General features: G+C 36.3%; 1 protein-coding gene across 1 annotated transcript in view; it reads left to right on the top strand.

The window, feature by feature from the left end:
• Positions 1-15,288, top strand: part of KHDRBS2 (KH RNA binding domain containing, signal transduction associated 2) — a 296,595-nt gene extending 281,307 nt beyond the window's left edge. The window contains exons 8-9 of the mRNA XM_057369432.1: positions 1,584-1,642; positions 14,322-15,288. Of these exons, the coding sequence (XP_057225415.1) occupies positions 1,584-1,642; positions 14,322-14,419 (157 nt within the window). The 3' untranslated portion in view covers positions 14,420-15,288. The remainder of the gene's footprint in view (positions 1-1,583; positions 1,643-14,321) is intronic.
• Positions 15,289-16,015: the final 727 nt, after the last annotated feature.

The raw sequence follows: 16,015 nt of genomic DNA, 5'->3' as shown, positions 1-16,015 counted from the left end.
AAACCCACAAAAACAAACCACAAACAAAATTCGTAGATAACTGAAAACTGGCTCTGAGAGATGTCCCTCTGAGAGCCAGCCAGGGGATGACATGACCCAAATCAAAATAGCTTGGCTGTCAGTTATCAGMTACATCCAATCAGTATTCTTGAGTGAGGTAGTAAACATGAATCATTCTCAGAAATTATTCCAAGAATAGTTATGGATAGCTGTTAAATTCAAGAAATTAAAAATCTGATTACAGGCTGTTTGTGAACAAAGTCAAAATTAGGTTAAGAAAATAATTTTTATAGATTGCTTGTTTATTGTACTTCTGAAGTATTTCTACTTGCACTCGACTGTCAACACAAGCTTCTCTCTCAAGTGTAAATTAATATTTTTAAAACAATAATCCAATATGGAAAATGGCATGAGCAATAATGTTATAATCATAGCAATATTGAGCTGATSGCCTGCTTCTGTTCATTTTGCAAGAGTCTGTCTCACACACTGTCCAAGGAAAAAGATGCACAAGTGGCAACAACTAAAAACTATCGACAGAGAATGTGTTACATTTTCTGTTTGTTTCACTGCAGACTGAAAAAATACAAAAAATACTGGAGTTCATGGAGTTTGCAAATTTTTCCGGGTGGAGACTGATTCTTTTATGTTTACTTGGCACCTGTGAATAGAAGTAGCCTGATCTTGAATTTGGTACTAGGCACMAAAAACATATTTCATACTATAAATAACAATAACAGTCAAGGAAAAATGTGAATAATTCCCTTTTCATTGAATTATGTCTTAAAGGTTGAATTTTCTGGATGCCCACTCCGTATAATAGCTGGAGATTACTGATTATCAGGATGTAAATTTTTTCTGAAGTATTTTCATAACATGTTGGTATGACTATACATAATTTATGAAAACAGTGATATAGTGAATTTGAGACTGTTAAGTCTCATTTTGCACTCCTAGACCTTCATTTCTTTCAATATGTGTTTTATTGTCTGTATAAAACTTTTCATGGGTGTCCAATAACTGCATAAGGAAAAAGGCTGTGGAGAATCAGATTTCTCTCTACAGGCAGTGGAAGCAAGCCTTCTTCTTCAGGATCAAAGCTGGAAACCTGTCASTGTTTTTGGAAAAGATAAGTAGTTTACAGGTTCCACACCATACAATACAGTCAGCTTTGTGAAAACAAACTGTGCTGCGTTTGTTAACGCATAAATGTTGAGAATTACAGGTAAATGAGATTAACACCCCTTTTGGCAGTTTAACAACAGTGAATGATACAGTGCATGGTGTTTTTCAGACCTCATCTTTGCAAATAGAATTTCTCTCAGTCTTTGTCACATCTCCTAGGTTCACATATTTAGGACCAAATTTGTTTTATGCTCAGTAGATAAGAAATGTGATGTACGGTATGATAGCTGTTGTTGTCATTAAACATTTTCTCCCATTTTAAAAAATATTCACTATTTCTGAACCTAGACATGCTATCATGTCAAAATGTTAAAATGCCTTTCATTAAGTAAGCTCTGTTTTTGTTTTGRGTTGGTTACCCATGGTAATACTGACATGGCTCTCTGAATCTGTTACAGCGTGCCTGAATATTATGACTACGGTCACGGAACAAGTGAAGAGGCTTATGACAGCTACGGTAAGGTCTATTCTCTCTTCAGCAAATGTGTGAAATCAAAGGAAAATATCTGTCACCRACAACTCAGAAATTGCTTCCATACACTTTTCTTTGTTTCCCTGATTTTACAAAGACCAAATAAAATAGATTTGTGTAACTTTAGGGTGAGTTTTGACTTAAGACCAGAAAATTAGACCCATCAATTTCAATCAAGATTACAAAGCCAATTACTCACAGTCACAGGTCAGTTTAACAGCAACACTGAATTTTCTGATTAATGCTTGAATATATTTCACAGTGTTAAGTTTCATTCTGCTTGATGTGCCAACAGTACTACGCATCTGCTGCTGTCATGTGCATCATTTCAACCAGCAAGGTTTGTGAGATTTTGAAATACAGACTTAATCAAAGTGGAAAGAAGGAGAGGATGCTGTATCACCATGGGAACCCCCACTGCACCTAGATAAAGGAGTGTCTCATGCCACACTAGGCAGTATGAGTAGAGAGAGGGCTGCGCTCTTTGCACTTCCCCACTGAGTCTGTCTGAACTGGAATAGTTCGTGGGTACCAGGGACGTGAAAGGAAGAGAAGTTTAGCTTCAATGAGTACAAACCCTTTTCTTGATCTGTTATTTACTATGAGTGATGTATTTTGGTAACTAGAGTCTAGTCCGTGTTTTCCTATTAATGATTATCAGTACATTGTATCATCAGATGGCACACTGAATCTCCCTCTGAGATTTTCTCTGAAATAACAGAGCAAAGCTGACTGCTGTCAGCTTAAAGAATGACCCTAATATATTCAGTAGAGATGTCATACCTGATTCACTGCTTCTAAAGTRTCCTAAGTCTACACGGTGACTTCCACAGCATTGTGAAAATGCAAGCTGCTGGAGATGACACTGCAAATGAAAGTTACACTAGGGGGTTATATAAGGGTTGCTGCTTGAAATAAATAATTTTATTCATGCAGCTGTGAAGTAAATGTCACTAATGCAAACTTGCAGTTTCCTTTGTATTGGTACAGAAATAACATTACTGAGACCTTGTCAAAATGATTGCATTGCATAATCAGAAATACCTTATTTTYTTGTATAATCAGTTCTTACAATATATTTGGATGATACAATGTGCAGTCAAGCACATTTTCAATGCTAGACAAGTAATAATAGTGTATCCATATGAATATGAGTGSTTCAGTTGCCCTTTGTTTTGTTTCCTTTTTGCACTTATGTCTTTAATAGCTGCAGTAGAAGATCCTTCYTCCCACCTATAGATCCCCTCTCCACTGCTGTCCTGAATGCACTGCTAATCTTTTGGGCAATGGAGAAAAGAGTAGTGTGAGCTCAGCAGTAGGAATTACCCACTGTTTAACTTTTAATTACACTCCACCATGCTGAATCTCCATGTGTTTGGGCAAGACATTTAAAGTAGTGTCACTTTCCTTCCAATTCCTCATTTGTAAAACTAGAAGAATATTACTTGTTTTCCCAGCAGGGATTTTGAATGGACTAATTAGCTAAGGCTTACAAAGTGTTCGCAGAGTGGCACCATGACTAAATTTATGCTCTGCATGAAGCTCCTTTTTTTTTTTTTCCCATTCAGCAGCTGAAACAAACCCAATATGCCTGGGTTTCCTTTACTAGACTGGTCTTAAAATACATGGCTGATAGCTTTGCATTTGCTTTGCTTTTTGCTTGAACTATTTTCTTAGCTAGCATATGAATACAAAAATCCGAATGTTGTCAATAACCTGTATTAAATTTAAAATCAAATAATATTTCAAATTGCAATTTTTCTAATTTCTGAAAGCAGACACATTTATGTATAACTGTTGGTTCACTTATTGTAGATTAGTAAATTTATCCATTTCATGCCTTGGAAATCTGTATGGGAACTTCCATCATTCTTGAGTCACCACTATTTACGTGAGGAGTACACAGAGCTATGGAGCTGTAGAACATATGCTTAACTTCCTCAGTTTCTGAGTTCTTGGTGTATACACTTGGTGCATGTTCTCTGTATCCTGAAACATCACCCCTTCTCATCCTCACCTAACTTAACCCTAATTCTCTGTTTCCAGTTCTCTACTTCTTTTTCAGGATGTTTTGCAACTCATTGTGAGTCTCCTGAATCCATCCCATTGTATAAAATCAACTGCCCCTTCATTTTTCACCAACCTGCCAAAATCAGCAGTCTTTCTTTCATTTGAGTTAAATTTAACACCTTGATTTATCTTCCRTAACAAGGCTGTATTCCTCCTTTACAATTCTTTCTGGCACACCTCTGTAATTCTGAATTCTCTCAAACTCTGAATAAGACCACAGACAAATGGTATATGAATACAGAACTGGTGTCTTGTCAACTGAGATGTTTTGTGTAATAACTTGACTTTCCACCCTTATCCATTCCAATAACAATATCTGGATTATCAAAAACTTACTAGCTTGTCATTTTTTTTATTTTCTTCCATGTATCCTCTTGCTTTCAACTTACCTTTAGGGAGGAGAGTTTTCAATGCTGAGAAAGTTTTCTTTTATTTTTTGTGAAGTAGATTCAATGAAATAGTAATGCTACTTCATACTTGCTATCTTAAAAATATAGAATAGAGTTCTCTGTAGCTTGTTAAGTGTTATACAGCACAATAGTGCTCCTATATGAGCTGCCTGCTATGACTTCTCTTGCTATTTGTACTCCTGAGAAGTAGTAGGTGGGTTATGTCTCATGGGTTTTTCAGTGCTCCTTTTAAAAGGACTTGTGGAGAATTCTGACTGGGGAAACTCACTTCTGTTTCCTCAGAAGCTCATAAGATTCACATATTTATGGATTGTTCACAGTATGGTCGCAAAAATCACAGGGGTGTTTAAGAGGAGAGCCCATCTGAACATCATTTAATTCTCAGGAAGGTCACATGTCTTTAGATGGAAGTACTAAACAAGGAAGAATCTAAATTGCTTATCTGAGGATGGACAAGATGGATTATTTAAAACAGTATTCACCACTGTAAAATCCACAACCTAACTGCCTCAACTCTTTGCTCAGTTTCTTTTGTGGAGTTTCCTAAGAATTCCTTTCCCTCCAAATGCAGCCAAGCAATCTCTCAAGACAATGGGAAGATCAGCTGAGAGAGGTATATGTAAAATCACACTGCTTTCCATGACTTAGAGGTGTTCTGTGAATGAAAATTCACAGCACAGAACCCTCTCACGAAGTCAGACACTTAAGCTCTATTGTGATTTGACATGCTTGTCACCCAGTCTCTCAGAAGGATCAAAGCAGAGACACTTCAAAGCATTCCCTGCAGCAGTCTCTGATAGCACATGGAAATACAGTACTCARGAATTATGAGATTCCTACAAATTTTGATAACATCAGGATTATTCAGCTACTGCTAGGGAATTTTGAGGATCACTGTTCCAGGCTGAGGAACATAAATTTGGGACATATGCCTGAAAATGTTAGGAATGTAGCCCTTAAAGGTTTCCTTATGTGAGTTGTAAAGAAGCATCTTTAGAAGGCATTTAAAAATAAAAAATCATTGCACTTTAAAAATAAAAGAGCAGTCATTTAAAGTACAAATTTTCAAAAATGTAAAGCATTTTTACCTCTAAGCACACTCAATAAACATTTGTGTTACATATGTTGCTGAAGGTTTTGATGCCTAAAGATAAGTCAAAACTACTGTAATGGTGTCATGTAAACTTGATGCTTATGTTTTAAAAGAGAAGGCATGAAATTAGATTAATTTATGAACAAAAGGTTTATATTCTTTRCTCTCATTAAACTTTAGTAATTTTATGGTTTTCCTTCTGGCACTGTTGTCATCTGAAGAGATATCTAGTGAAAACATGAATTTAATGATTTGTCATATAAATCGATTAGGATAAAACATATGCCTAGGGTTTGGTAACCAAAAATCTTTCCTACCCATATGTAATGTCATGCCCAACTCCAAAAAGCATCTTCCCTGGACAGGACCACTAAAATAAAATTAAAAGCCCTTCATAATCAATTCATGTTCTCATTTCTTTTTCCTTTCCCCTGTTTTTTATGTTAGAAGAAATAGCATTCTTGAGTCAGTATTGTGCTGGTTTAGGCCACATTAGAGAGATAACAGAAAAGCGTATGAGTTGCTGGCAAGGCACATCCAAGAAGCTGTATTCATTGCACCTGACCTGCCTCACTGTTTTTCATCTGAATCCTTTTTCACTCTTGCACTGATCAGAGCATTCAAAACTTTATCTTTAGCTCTTTCTTGGTTCTCCCAAAGGCTGCAGACTCCAGCAGTGAGCTCTGCCAGTTGCTGCTGCAGAAGGTTCAAGAGGCTCCTGGCCCTGCTTCCAAAGGGAGACTGTCACAGCAGTGAGAGTGTGTGCCTCTTGTCAGAGTCCACTGTACAGCCTGGTGCATATCCTSCCTGGTGTGTTACCTGAAAATGATGGCCATTATGTTTTTATGTCAGGTCATGAACTGCAGTATCTGAGAGACCAGAACATACAAACTGCTTGTTGCTACTACCAAAAAAGCAGAAACCTTAGGCAGAGAGTGAAAGGATAGGGTTGAAGTCTATAACCTCCTAAACCACCACAATTAAATTAGGATAACACCATCTGCTAAAGGCCTTAGGCAAGAGCTAGGAAGGTTAATCTGTAGCTTGCCACCTACACAAAGAGGGAAGACATAAATGAACTCCAGTCACATTCCTGCTGCTTTTCAGGAAAAGCTTTCAAGGCTGTTCACTGCATGTGCTGTTGTTGCATYAAGGAGACAGCATTTAAATGTTTTTGTCTTCACCAAAAACTTTCAGCTGTTCAGATTTTCTCAAAATTTTTTATGCATATTCTACTCCAGTTTAGCATTAAGTACTTAARTACAGTAAAGAACTGGGTATTTGGTTTTAGGATAATTGCATCTTTAATTAAAATTGGAGAGTGTAACTGTTTGGTATAATTCCTTTTAATGTAAGACATCATTTAAGTTGTAAAATGCTGCTACAATGATTTAACTATTTCACAAATAATTCTTTGCCAGTCGCTCTACATAASAGGTTTGCAATTATTATGACAATTAGTTTACTAAGTAGTGCTCTACAGAGATAGCTCTTCATAAATTTTTTGTAGGCCTTTATAGTGAACAACTAGAAATGTACAGCAATATTCCGCTGCTTTTTTATTATTCTTTTTATTTTTTCATTCTGTGTTTGCCCTGAAAAGTGTATTGTCTAGTAAATTAAGTTTTTCTRCAATAACAATAATAGTTTCTGCTGAACACATAGAACTAGGTATATCATGGTGATATTTGCCAAGTAAAGTGTRTGTGGAGGGTTCAAACTTCAAGAATACTGATAAATACATGGATTAAAGCGATGCTACCTTAGGGGGCATGGATTCTCATACTTCATTGAAAGACATAAACATGCTCATGTCATGGAGAAACTCAAGGAACTGCCATCCTGTGTGATGGTGTGAAATAAACCCTCTGTGGCAATGACAAAGTAAAATGAAGCCGTGTCACAACATGTACAGAGAAAATACTTGTAGATTTTGAAAAAGCCCTTCTTAGCAATTGCTCTGCAGATGGAGATACAAGTTTTTCAGCTTTAGAATCCAAGMTCCTATATAATTTTTAAAAACTTTGATATTGTAGATCATTTGTCCTAATATTCATTATGCTCTGCACGCTGAAGGTTTCTTGCCCTATTTTTTTTCTAGCCTAGTCTCATTTAAATCCTTAGGTTCTCAAGTAATTTGTGGTGACTGATTTGCAGAGGGAAGAGACATAGGTCTGAATCTCCTTGTTACAGTGTTTGACTTCATGTGGCTTGTGATTACAAAATGTCTTCACTAACACTAACAAAGTCTTACTGATGTGCACTGATTTTTCATTGATATCATCTGAGTGTATACATTTGGTGTCTCTTAAAAAATTATCATCACAACATACTAAATAACACTGGTCCCCCGTATGGACTCCATCAGGACTCTGCACCATAGACCATTGCCCTCTGAGTGTGACTGCCCAACCACTTCCTAATCCATTTTATTATTAATGAAGATCTCAGAGACAACAAGACATAGATTGTACCAATGTGGTGGAGGTTTGTGGTGTCTTGACAGAGCACCTGGCTGGCTGTTTAGCACATGCTGGGTGMTTCTACACTAGCATGGGAGCGGGAGAGCTCTTTTGAAGCAGATTTACCAGTTGTCTGCATTTATAGATCTTCTTTCTGCGTCACTGAATGGGTTCAAAATACACAAACTTTAGTTTCAAACTAAAACAAAAGATGTAGTCCCCACTGTTYATGAGATTTTCCTTCCAGAGACTCAAACTCTGAAATGAAAGGTACCTCTAGAAGCCATATAGTGTGACTATCATGTCCTCAGTGTCAGCGGTTTCCCTCTGCAGGTCGTTCCTATTGGTGCRTTGAATGCTAATGTTGATAAAGCACCTGCATCCTGATGCCCCTACACCCCKGCTACATGTGCCATGGTTCTGAGGAGTGTGTCATGCTCCTTCATGAMCACCTTTATTTTGGGCTGACTGTGGCACCAGGACCCTTCCTGAGCACAAGGCAGATGTACACCCAGCCCTGGGAACTCAGAAGTGTTCCTGAGTCTTCCTGTGCAGCGCTCAGATTTTTATTCCACTGGAAAAAGGAGGCATTGAAGATTTCTACTGCATATGGACAGAGGATACACCAAATAAATTGCCCTACTTTAATCTTCTATTTCAATCATTCCCATACTTACTGATAGCAGCGTTCCTACTGGGGGACAGAATGAACTGTCAAAGGCATTTTCTTGATTTTCTGCAGAATTCTATCAATTCTTTTGCTGRAGGAATCAACTTAGCTGTATCCCAAGGGGCATTCATTCCCTCAGAAGAGATTTATGATTTTCATAAGAGCACACTTTTGCAAGTTTGTGGGGAAAGGAGCACATTTTGAATTCAAATATGATGACTTAATGTGGGGATGATAATAGAGCTATTGCTGTTTTGTTAAATCAGTGTTTTAATTAGGTTATAATTCTTTAGAAAGTTCCATTAGGTTATAATTCTTTAGAAAGTTCCATTTAAACTTGTCACATTCTTTTAACTGTTTGTGTATCCTAAAACTTTTGTAGTTTAGTTATGCTACAACAATGAAAAAAATTCCACATGTACCACAAAATTGGTTTTAATTTATAGCATCTTATTTGCTTCCTCTATTACTCCTGAATTATAAATCATTTTATATGACAGAATAGGAATAAGTAAATCATGCAAAACTTTCCTATGTAATATTTCAAATGGTAATTTCACTCTCTTGCACCATGGGAACTGTAGAGTTGGAGATTCTAAGACAAAAGTCCTGTAATATTGATGTGRATCTGTTTAATTCCAGATGCAGTATATCGCTGCATGTTTCATGTTGCATGACCAAAAAGTAATAGAAAATTAATTTTCCCTGAAAATAAGTGAAAAATAAAACTCCCTCTACACTGTAACATTCAYACTCACCTCACAATAACACTGATAAGAGTATTTTTCCTCCTGGCATTGCAGCTTCCCAAACCAGTTGCCATTGTACTGTGATGCTGCTCCTTCCCTGTCTGTGGCAGGTGTTCACCACAAAAGTGGCTGAAGCCTTCTAAAAAATTATCTTCTCTGGTGGTCATTACTGCACCTCTCTCTGTCATTCCTGAACTGCAGGGAGGGCTGGAGAGGGGACTGCACAAGCACTTCTCATCTACTCCAGCACTGCCAGCTGAGGATTTCTGTCGTCCTCCATTCCCAGTTTAAACCAGGAAGYTCAGAATACTAAAGCAGATCTGGAGCAGCCCTGCACTTTAAATTGTTATCCCTCCTGAAGAGAAGCTACTGTCAAGCATAGGGGCCGTAAATTGGGTTTTTTTTAAGAGCTACAGCTGTGTTCAGAAATCAGATATTAAATCACAAGGTTTTCCATTCATTTCTACTTTTTAAGCTGTATATATTTCATATACAGCAGGTCTGGTAAAATAAAGGGTACTTAGAATGATGTAAGTGAGCGTAATGGRTTTGAGCTTGTGTCTTGAAAACATTTTTTGTCTTCTCAAAACTACAGATTTCAAATAAGAAAGGTATTATTTGTGATTTAAAAGATAGTTACTTCAGCTCCTCTTCTCACAAAACAACAAAATGCACAGATGTCAAGTCAGATAATCCTGTGTATTTTGCAAGCTTTGCAGGTGAGTGAAGAGACCAGAAGTGAAAAAGTGCATGTTCTCCTCCAAAAAAGAAAAACCAAACAAAATCCATTCTTGCATTTTTGTCTTAAATTATATATAYTTGTCCAATTATGACACAAGAAGAGTGCAGCTGTCTTTTCTGTGTGCATTTTTGGGCAGAAATAACAGCTTTGTCAAAGTTAGCCAAGTTTCAGTCTTTAGCTTGTGTAGGACAAATTTTCCAACAATTTCCAAGCAGTACTTTGTCTTCATCCATCTTTCTATGGAGGGTGAAGTTTGGAGGCTTACTAGAAATACAGCACAAATTGAATTGTCCAAAGAACAGCATTCTAATTTTAAGAGTTCTCATTTTAAAGCTGCATGTCTGGTTTCTATTGGGTCTTCTGCTCAGCACATCTATATCACTTTTCACTTACTGCTCAGGCAATTAACTGCATCTCAGAGCACCCCAGGGAGGGAGGTATTCCTGTCTCATTCTGGGAGTGAGGAAGCCATACCAAAAAATATTGAACAATTACCCAAGGTCACTGAGCAAACACAGAGTAGAGCTAGTAATCCCAGTTCCTGAATTCCACTTATGCTCTCTCTCTAGTGCAGTGTGCTCTCTCCATGTGTATGCAGTAAAAGAGATATTTTTATTCTCATAGGAAATAAAACAATTTTATTCTGAATTAAAAGCAACTTCTATTTCTAAGATAACAAAAACTAAATAAAAAATCAAATTGAACCATTGCACTACTTGCTGTTATATACATCTTAACTATCTRATTAGAATAGCTCTTTCTAGTCTTTTCCTGGCCACCTGTCCAAAATAATTGACCAGATATTAATAAAATTGTGCCAAATAATCATGAGCAATATTCAGATGTTAAATAAGTTTTTAGGAAGAAAAAATTACTACTAGGACTAAGCGATAGCTATAAATAAAAAAAAACAGGAAATAAATATCCTTATGTAAATCATATGTCATTAATATATATTTTTTTAAGCTTATCCATTATTGTGATGTGCCCTTTAACTATTGCATTGTTTCCCTCCTTGCAGAGTTTATACAGTGCTAAAAAGTCTGTGATAAGGTTGCAGAATGCTGAATGAAGAGTAAAAAAAGTAGCTGAATGTGTGTTTTTCTCAAATCTTTACTTGAAGACACTTAAGCTTGTGATGRCAGCCACATGGATGGGCCACTGAATTTTTCTGTGCTTTCAATAATGCACCGGTGAAATAGTGAAACAGAAGCAACTTCATATGTACCCCTCTCTGTGCTAKAAATGTTACCATTTTGATCCATATTCAAAGACATTTCTCGGGTTTACCTTTTTTCATTCTAAATCTCCAGTAAGAAAAAAAAATGGAAATAAATTCTGTATTTAAAGACATAGAGCTATGGAGTCTCCTAGCAGTTGATCAAAAAATAATCTTCAAAGATAGCCTTAGCTAATGTATCAGTAATGTCTGTAATAAATACTGGAATCATTTCTATAACTCAGTGAACACAGTAAAGCAAATAAAGAGTCCATCTGAACCATAAAAAGCAGTGCAAAATCAGTAACATGCAATTTCAATCAGTCATAAACCAAGGGTCCTGATTGCTTGTGATAATAAAAATTAATTTTATGTCCTAAGCGTGAGCTTCAAATACCAATTCACAGGGAGCATATAGCAGATTGAAAGAAGTGTGCAGTGTAATTAAAAGGGCTGTTCCCATGTCTTCACATTTCTTGTCAAAGTAGCTACATTTATTGTCACACCCAAAGCAATCCTTTAGCCCAAACACACGCAGATTCCTCACCTACAAACTCTCTCCTAAGTTCCCATCATGCTTATATAATTCATAATTTAATTTCCTGGAAGCAAACRTGCAATATTTCTCCTTAACTAAGAATGTCAAAGTTGCCAATGACACCAAATTCCTGAAAAAACTGGACCCTCTGCCCTCGTTTATTGAGCTGCCTGTGTGGGTTTCTTTTCAGCCATAGTCWTTGACACCTGATAGCACTGGAGACAGTCAGAGGCTAAAAGGACAGGTAGAGTGGGATCTGCTAGAGCACAAGGACTGGATGGAGGTCTSGATGTCACCAAGGGAAGGGGAAGGTCAGACTCCAGTCAGTGTGTTTTTCTCTTTACGGGAATCAGAAAAAGGAAAAGAGCCACTTTCATGTCAAGGAACCTTTAATTACTGGCATGCAGATGTATTGTTGTTCAGTAAAAATCCCCCTAGGAAAAATAATACTGGCAATCTGATTTCCTTTTTGGTGTGGCTGCATCTTGAAATATATTGGCATAGTGTGGTTCAGGGACTCTTGATAGTGCTGCTCCCTATCATCTTGCTTTCTCCACAATAAATACATAATCCTTTACTGGATTATAGACACCAGTGTTTTCCCAGTTGGAGGCTGTAGTCCCAAAAATTCCACATCTCTTTTGGCTACAGATTCACCTGTTAATACAATAGGGCCCATCCTGCAGTATCAAATGGAGCTGTTAGCTGTCAGCTGTCATGACATAYTGCAATGGTGGGATTAAAGTTTGAAACCAAGCAAATAGGTCCACCATATTACTGAAAAAAAAGAGCATAAGACTTGTACCARAAATTGTGATTCAGATTTTGTTCCATATCAGAAGCTGGTACAGTCACAGGATCAATTTGCTTTAAGAACAGTCAAGGAAAAACAGTTTCCTCCAGTTGGTAATATAAAGTCATTTTTTAATGCATGAGTACTACCAAGAAAGATCGCACTTTTCACCTTTATATGAAAGTGCTTCAGTTTGGACAACAYTAAGGGGACTAAAAAGGAACAAGAAATTGGTTTGTCTTTGTGTTGTGCATTTGCTGAATATTTTTACTACTTCAGTCATTTTCATTTATATAAATAAAGCTTCTCCTTTTCCATATAAATCTCTCTTGTCCCGAAGGCCTCTCTGCAAATGCAGTAACACTTCAGCAAAGGGTAATTGAAGCTGCAAAAAAGTTACAGCAAAATGTCATTTTTAAAGGGTGTAATGATACATACTGCAGAGACAGGATTTTTAAATTCACTCTACAGAAACTGGCTCCCTGTAGGAATGAGAGACCTGAGGATTTAGAACTATGTTATATTGGCTGCTGCTYCTTCAACCCTCTAGGCAGTAGCTTTCCACAGTAAATGTTGGTTTCATGTGACCATGAAACCCCTGATATTCAAAAAGAGAACATCCTGAAGAACTCAAAGAAGAACTAAATAAATGGAGTGCACCAAAAAATTATAGCAGGAATGTTTATTGTTCCTTAGCAAGATCAGCTGCTACCAAATCTTTTTCTGAGATGTCACTCCATACATGCTAGCCTGAACTCACTTTATCTCTAGAGCTGCTATTCCCCTTATACCTCAAGGCAACAAGATAATGAAGTGTAGTTGCAGAGAAGACGTCTTGCAGACAAGAAATATCTTTCAGAATTTTAACAAGCTTTTTATGGTTTATACTTTCATTTTKCATATTCACGTAGCATTATCTTTTTCCAGCAGGAATCTTTGATACTTGATTTAACCAAGTGACCATTATTTATGCTCTTAGTGGCCTCTAAAGTCAGCAGTCATTAGCAAAAATAAGATACCAGGAATGTTGCACTCTGGTGTGATAGAAGATAATAACTGTGATTTGTACATCTCCGTTTTATTCACTCTATGATCGGTTKAAGTCAGTGGAAGACAAAACCAGAAATCATTAGATGATCCAATAACTGATTTAGGAGATAATTCAAGTTTTGGGTTCAACTGCTGRACCATGACTGGAGGTAGTTTCCTGATTGCACCTTTGGGAGCGTTAAATTCCAGAAATATCATATCAGGGAGGACAAAGAAGATTTGTAGAAGCTTTGTAAAACCTGAACTAGACTTACTGATTTGAGTTTATTCTTCCTGAGCATAGTTCATTTACCAAATTGGAAAAAGTGTGCTAAAGATAATACAAAGTAAAATCTCTTCTGGCTTAATGTCGTAGCTACACTTCTACACATTTTGCTTCCATTATTTTCTTTCCTTTAGTTTCAAATGCAAATAAAAAATCAAACATATCTTTCTTATCTTTTCATGATTCAACTCCTCATCTTGTTACCATACCAACTGCATTAAGTGTTATTCAAATTTCTGCTTTCAGTTAAGGGCTAGAAACTCAAAACATCAAATAAATTCTGAACTGGCAGACTAACACAGTGATTTTTCCAGAGCTGACTGTACCGCCAACACAGTAGTTATTCATTCTCTGCTGAAATTGAAGGAGTATTTTTTTCTTCCTAAGATAGACAGGTTGCCTGTGTAGAGAAGAAGTAGGTTAGTTTTCTGTAAGTTTTTTTTGTAGGAGGATAAAAAAATGGATGATAACACCATCCTCATTTTGTTTTTCTAAAGCTTTGAGCCAGAACCCTCAAGAATTTTGACAGCCATTAGCAGTGGCATCCCTTTGTGCTTTCCATTTTAGATATTTACAAAAATTCTTTTTCTCTTCTGTTTTTAGCACAAGAAGAATGGGCCACAACCCGTTCCAGCCTAAAGGCACCACCTCCAAGGTCAGCCAGAGGGGGTTACAGGGAACACCCCTATGGTAGATATTGAAGGTCCTCCTCATCTGTGACCTCATCTCAAAGACAATTAATAGCCTGTGGTCTCCACATAAACAGCAACAAGACAAGTAATAGTCCATTTCTTTTCTATCCTAGGGATTACTGCTCATTATTATCCTATGTACTACTTGTATTTCCAATAACATTGGCGTGACATTGGCATTAGTATTATTTTATAACACGGACTTAAAAAAAACAGAGACAAAAAACCTTTGGCAAGCATTGTCTATAAACTATTCAAAGATGATGTTTTGTTGGTTGTATTCATTGCTGTGTGTAACTTAAAAAGCATGACACTGTTACAGATCTTGAGTCTCTCTACATACTAGCTAAGGCTGAGTTTCTGTTTAGGGTTGCTGAAAGACTGTAATATGATTTTTTTTTTTCTTTTTTTTTTTTTTTTGAGCCAGACAATAATCAAGCTGTAGATAAGATGTTTTAACCTGTCTTTTTTAATATATGTTAGTTTAGATCAAGATGTTCGATATTAAGTTTGTAAATTTAATTTTAAATGCTGTTTTAATGGGGTTGAAAAMAAGCAGCTACTGTATGTATGTAGCTAACTGAAGTTGTTCAGTGTTTTAACCTGTATTTGTTAAAAAAAATCACTTAAAGTTCCATGTGTAAGCTTCTCTAAATAGGAAACCATAATTTTGTCAAATATGTTTGCCATAATTTGTCAATAAAGCTGAAACCTTTTGTAACAAACTAAATTTGGAATTACTTGTTTTCTAGCTTTAAATGCCTGCTTTATTTCTTTTTCAAGAGATGCCTAAAATGTTTTTATATAAAAATTACAAAAATGAACCCAAGCCTGTTTTAAGATTTTTTGTGTAAGAATTTAAAAGTTGTATTAATAACTTCTGGTTGTTAAATAATATAAAAGTTAACAAACTAAACTGTTACATGAATCATGGTTAGTATCCACTAATGTATAACATGTTAATGGAAAAAAATGCTTTAGAACAATAAATGGATTTTAAACTATCCTTTAAGCTTGATCTTGCTAAACACAAACTCTGATTGACTTGTTTGTATTAGCATGTCTCTCGTGAGAATGTAATGGAGTTTAAAGAGGTAAGATTACCACTTACCACTGTTAGACTGTCTAAATGCTAGTTCTTCAACCTTTGAGTTTCCCCGCACATTAAATATCCCATTCAACATGTAAGCATTGCATAGATTCACCTATTTGTTTTCACTCAGAAGAGTGCGTTGACTGCATTTTTCGTAGTATATAACAATTTGTCTTGATAAACAAATCATCAGTGTCACTGCCCAGTTGTTGGTACTCAACTTCAAAAACTTTATTTGTAATTTTCAGTGCTAAATATCACCGCCCTTGAAGGCAGTTTAGAGGGCTGATATTTCTTTTGAGACTATCAGACTTGATGGCTGATGATTATTAAGGAAATATGTCGCAGGACTCAAAGGATGACTAAACGTTAAACAGGTAACACTAATAGTAACTCTGTAATTTTGAGTATGCAACAGCAATGTAAAATATTCTCAGTTATTAAGTTACTGATAGTTAAAAAAGTAAACCTACCAAAAGATAACAAATAGGTATATAGGCTATTAAAACAAC

This window comes from Malurus melanocephalus, unplaced genomic scaffold (genome assembly GCF_030028575.1).
Source record: "Malurus melanocephalus ecotype Western Australia unplaced genomic scaffold, MMel_1.1 scaffold_109, whole genome shotgun sequence".
NCBI classification, from domain to species: domain Eukaryota; kingdom Metazoa; phylum Chordata; class Aves; order Passeriformes; family Maluridae; genus Malurus; species Malurus melanocephalus.
This window is presented reverse-complemented; position numbering and strand designations above follow the sequence as displayed.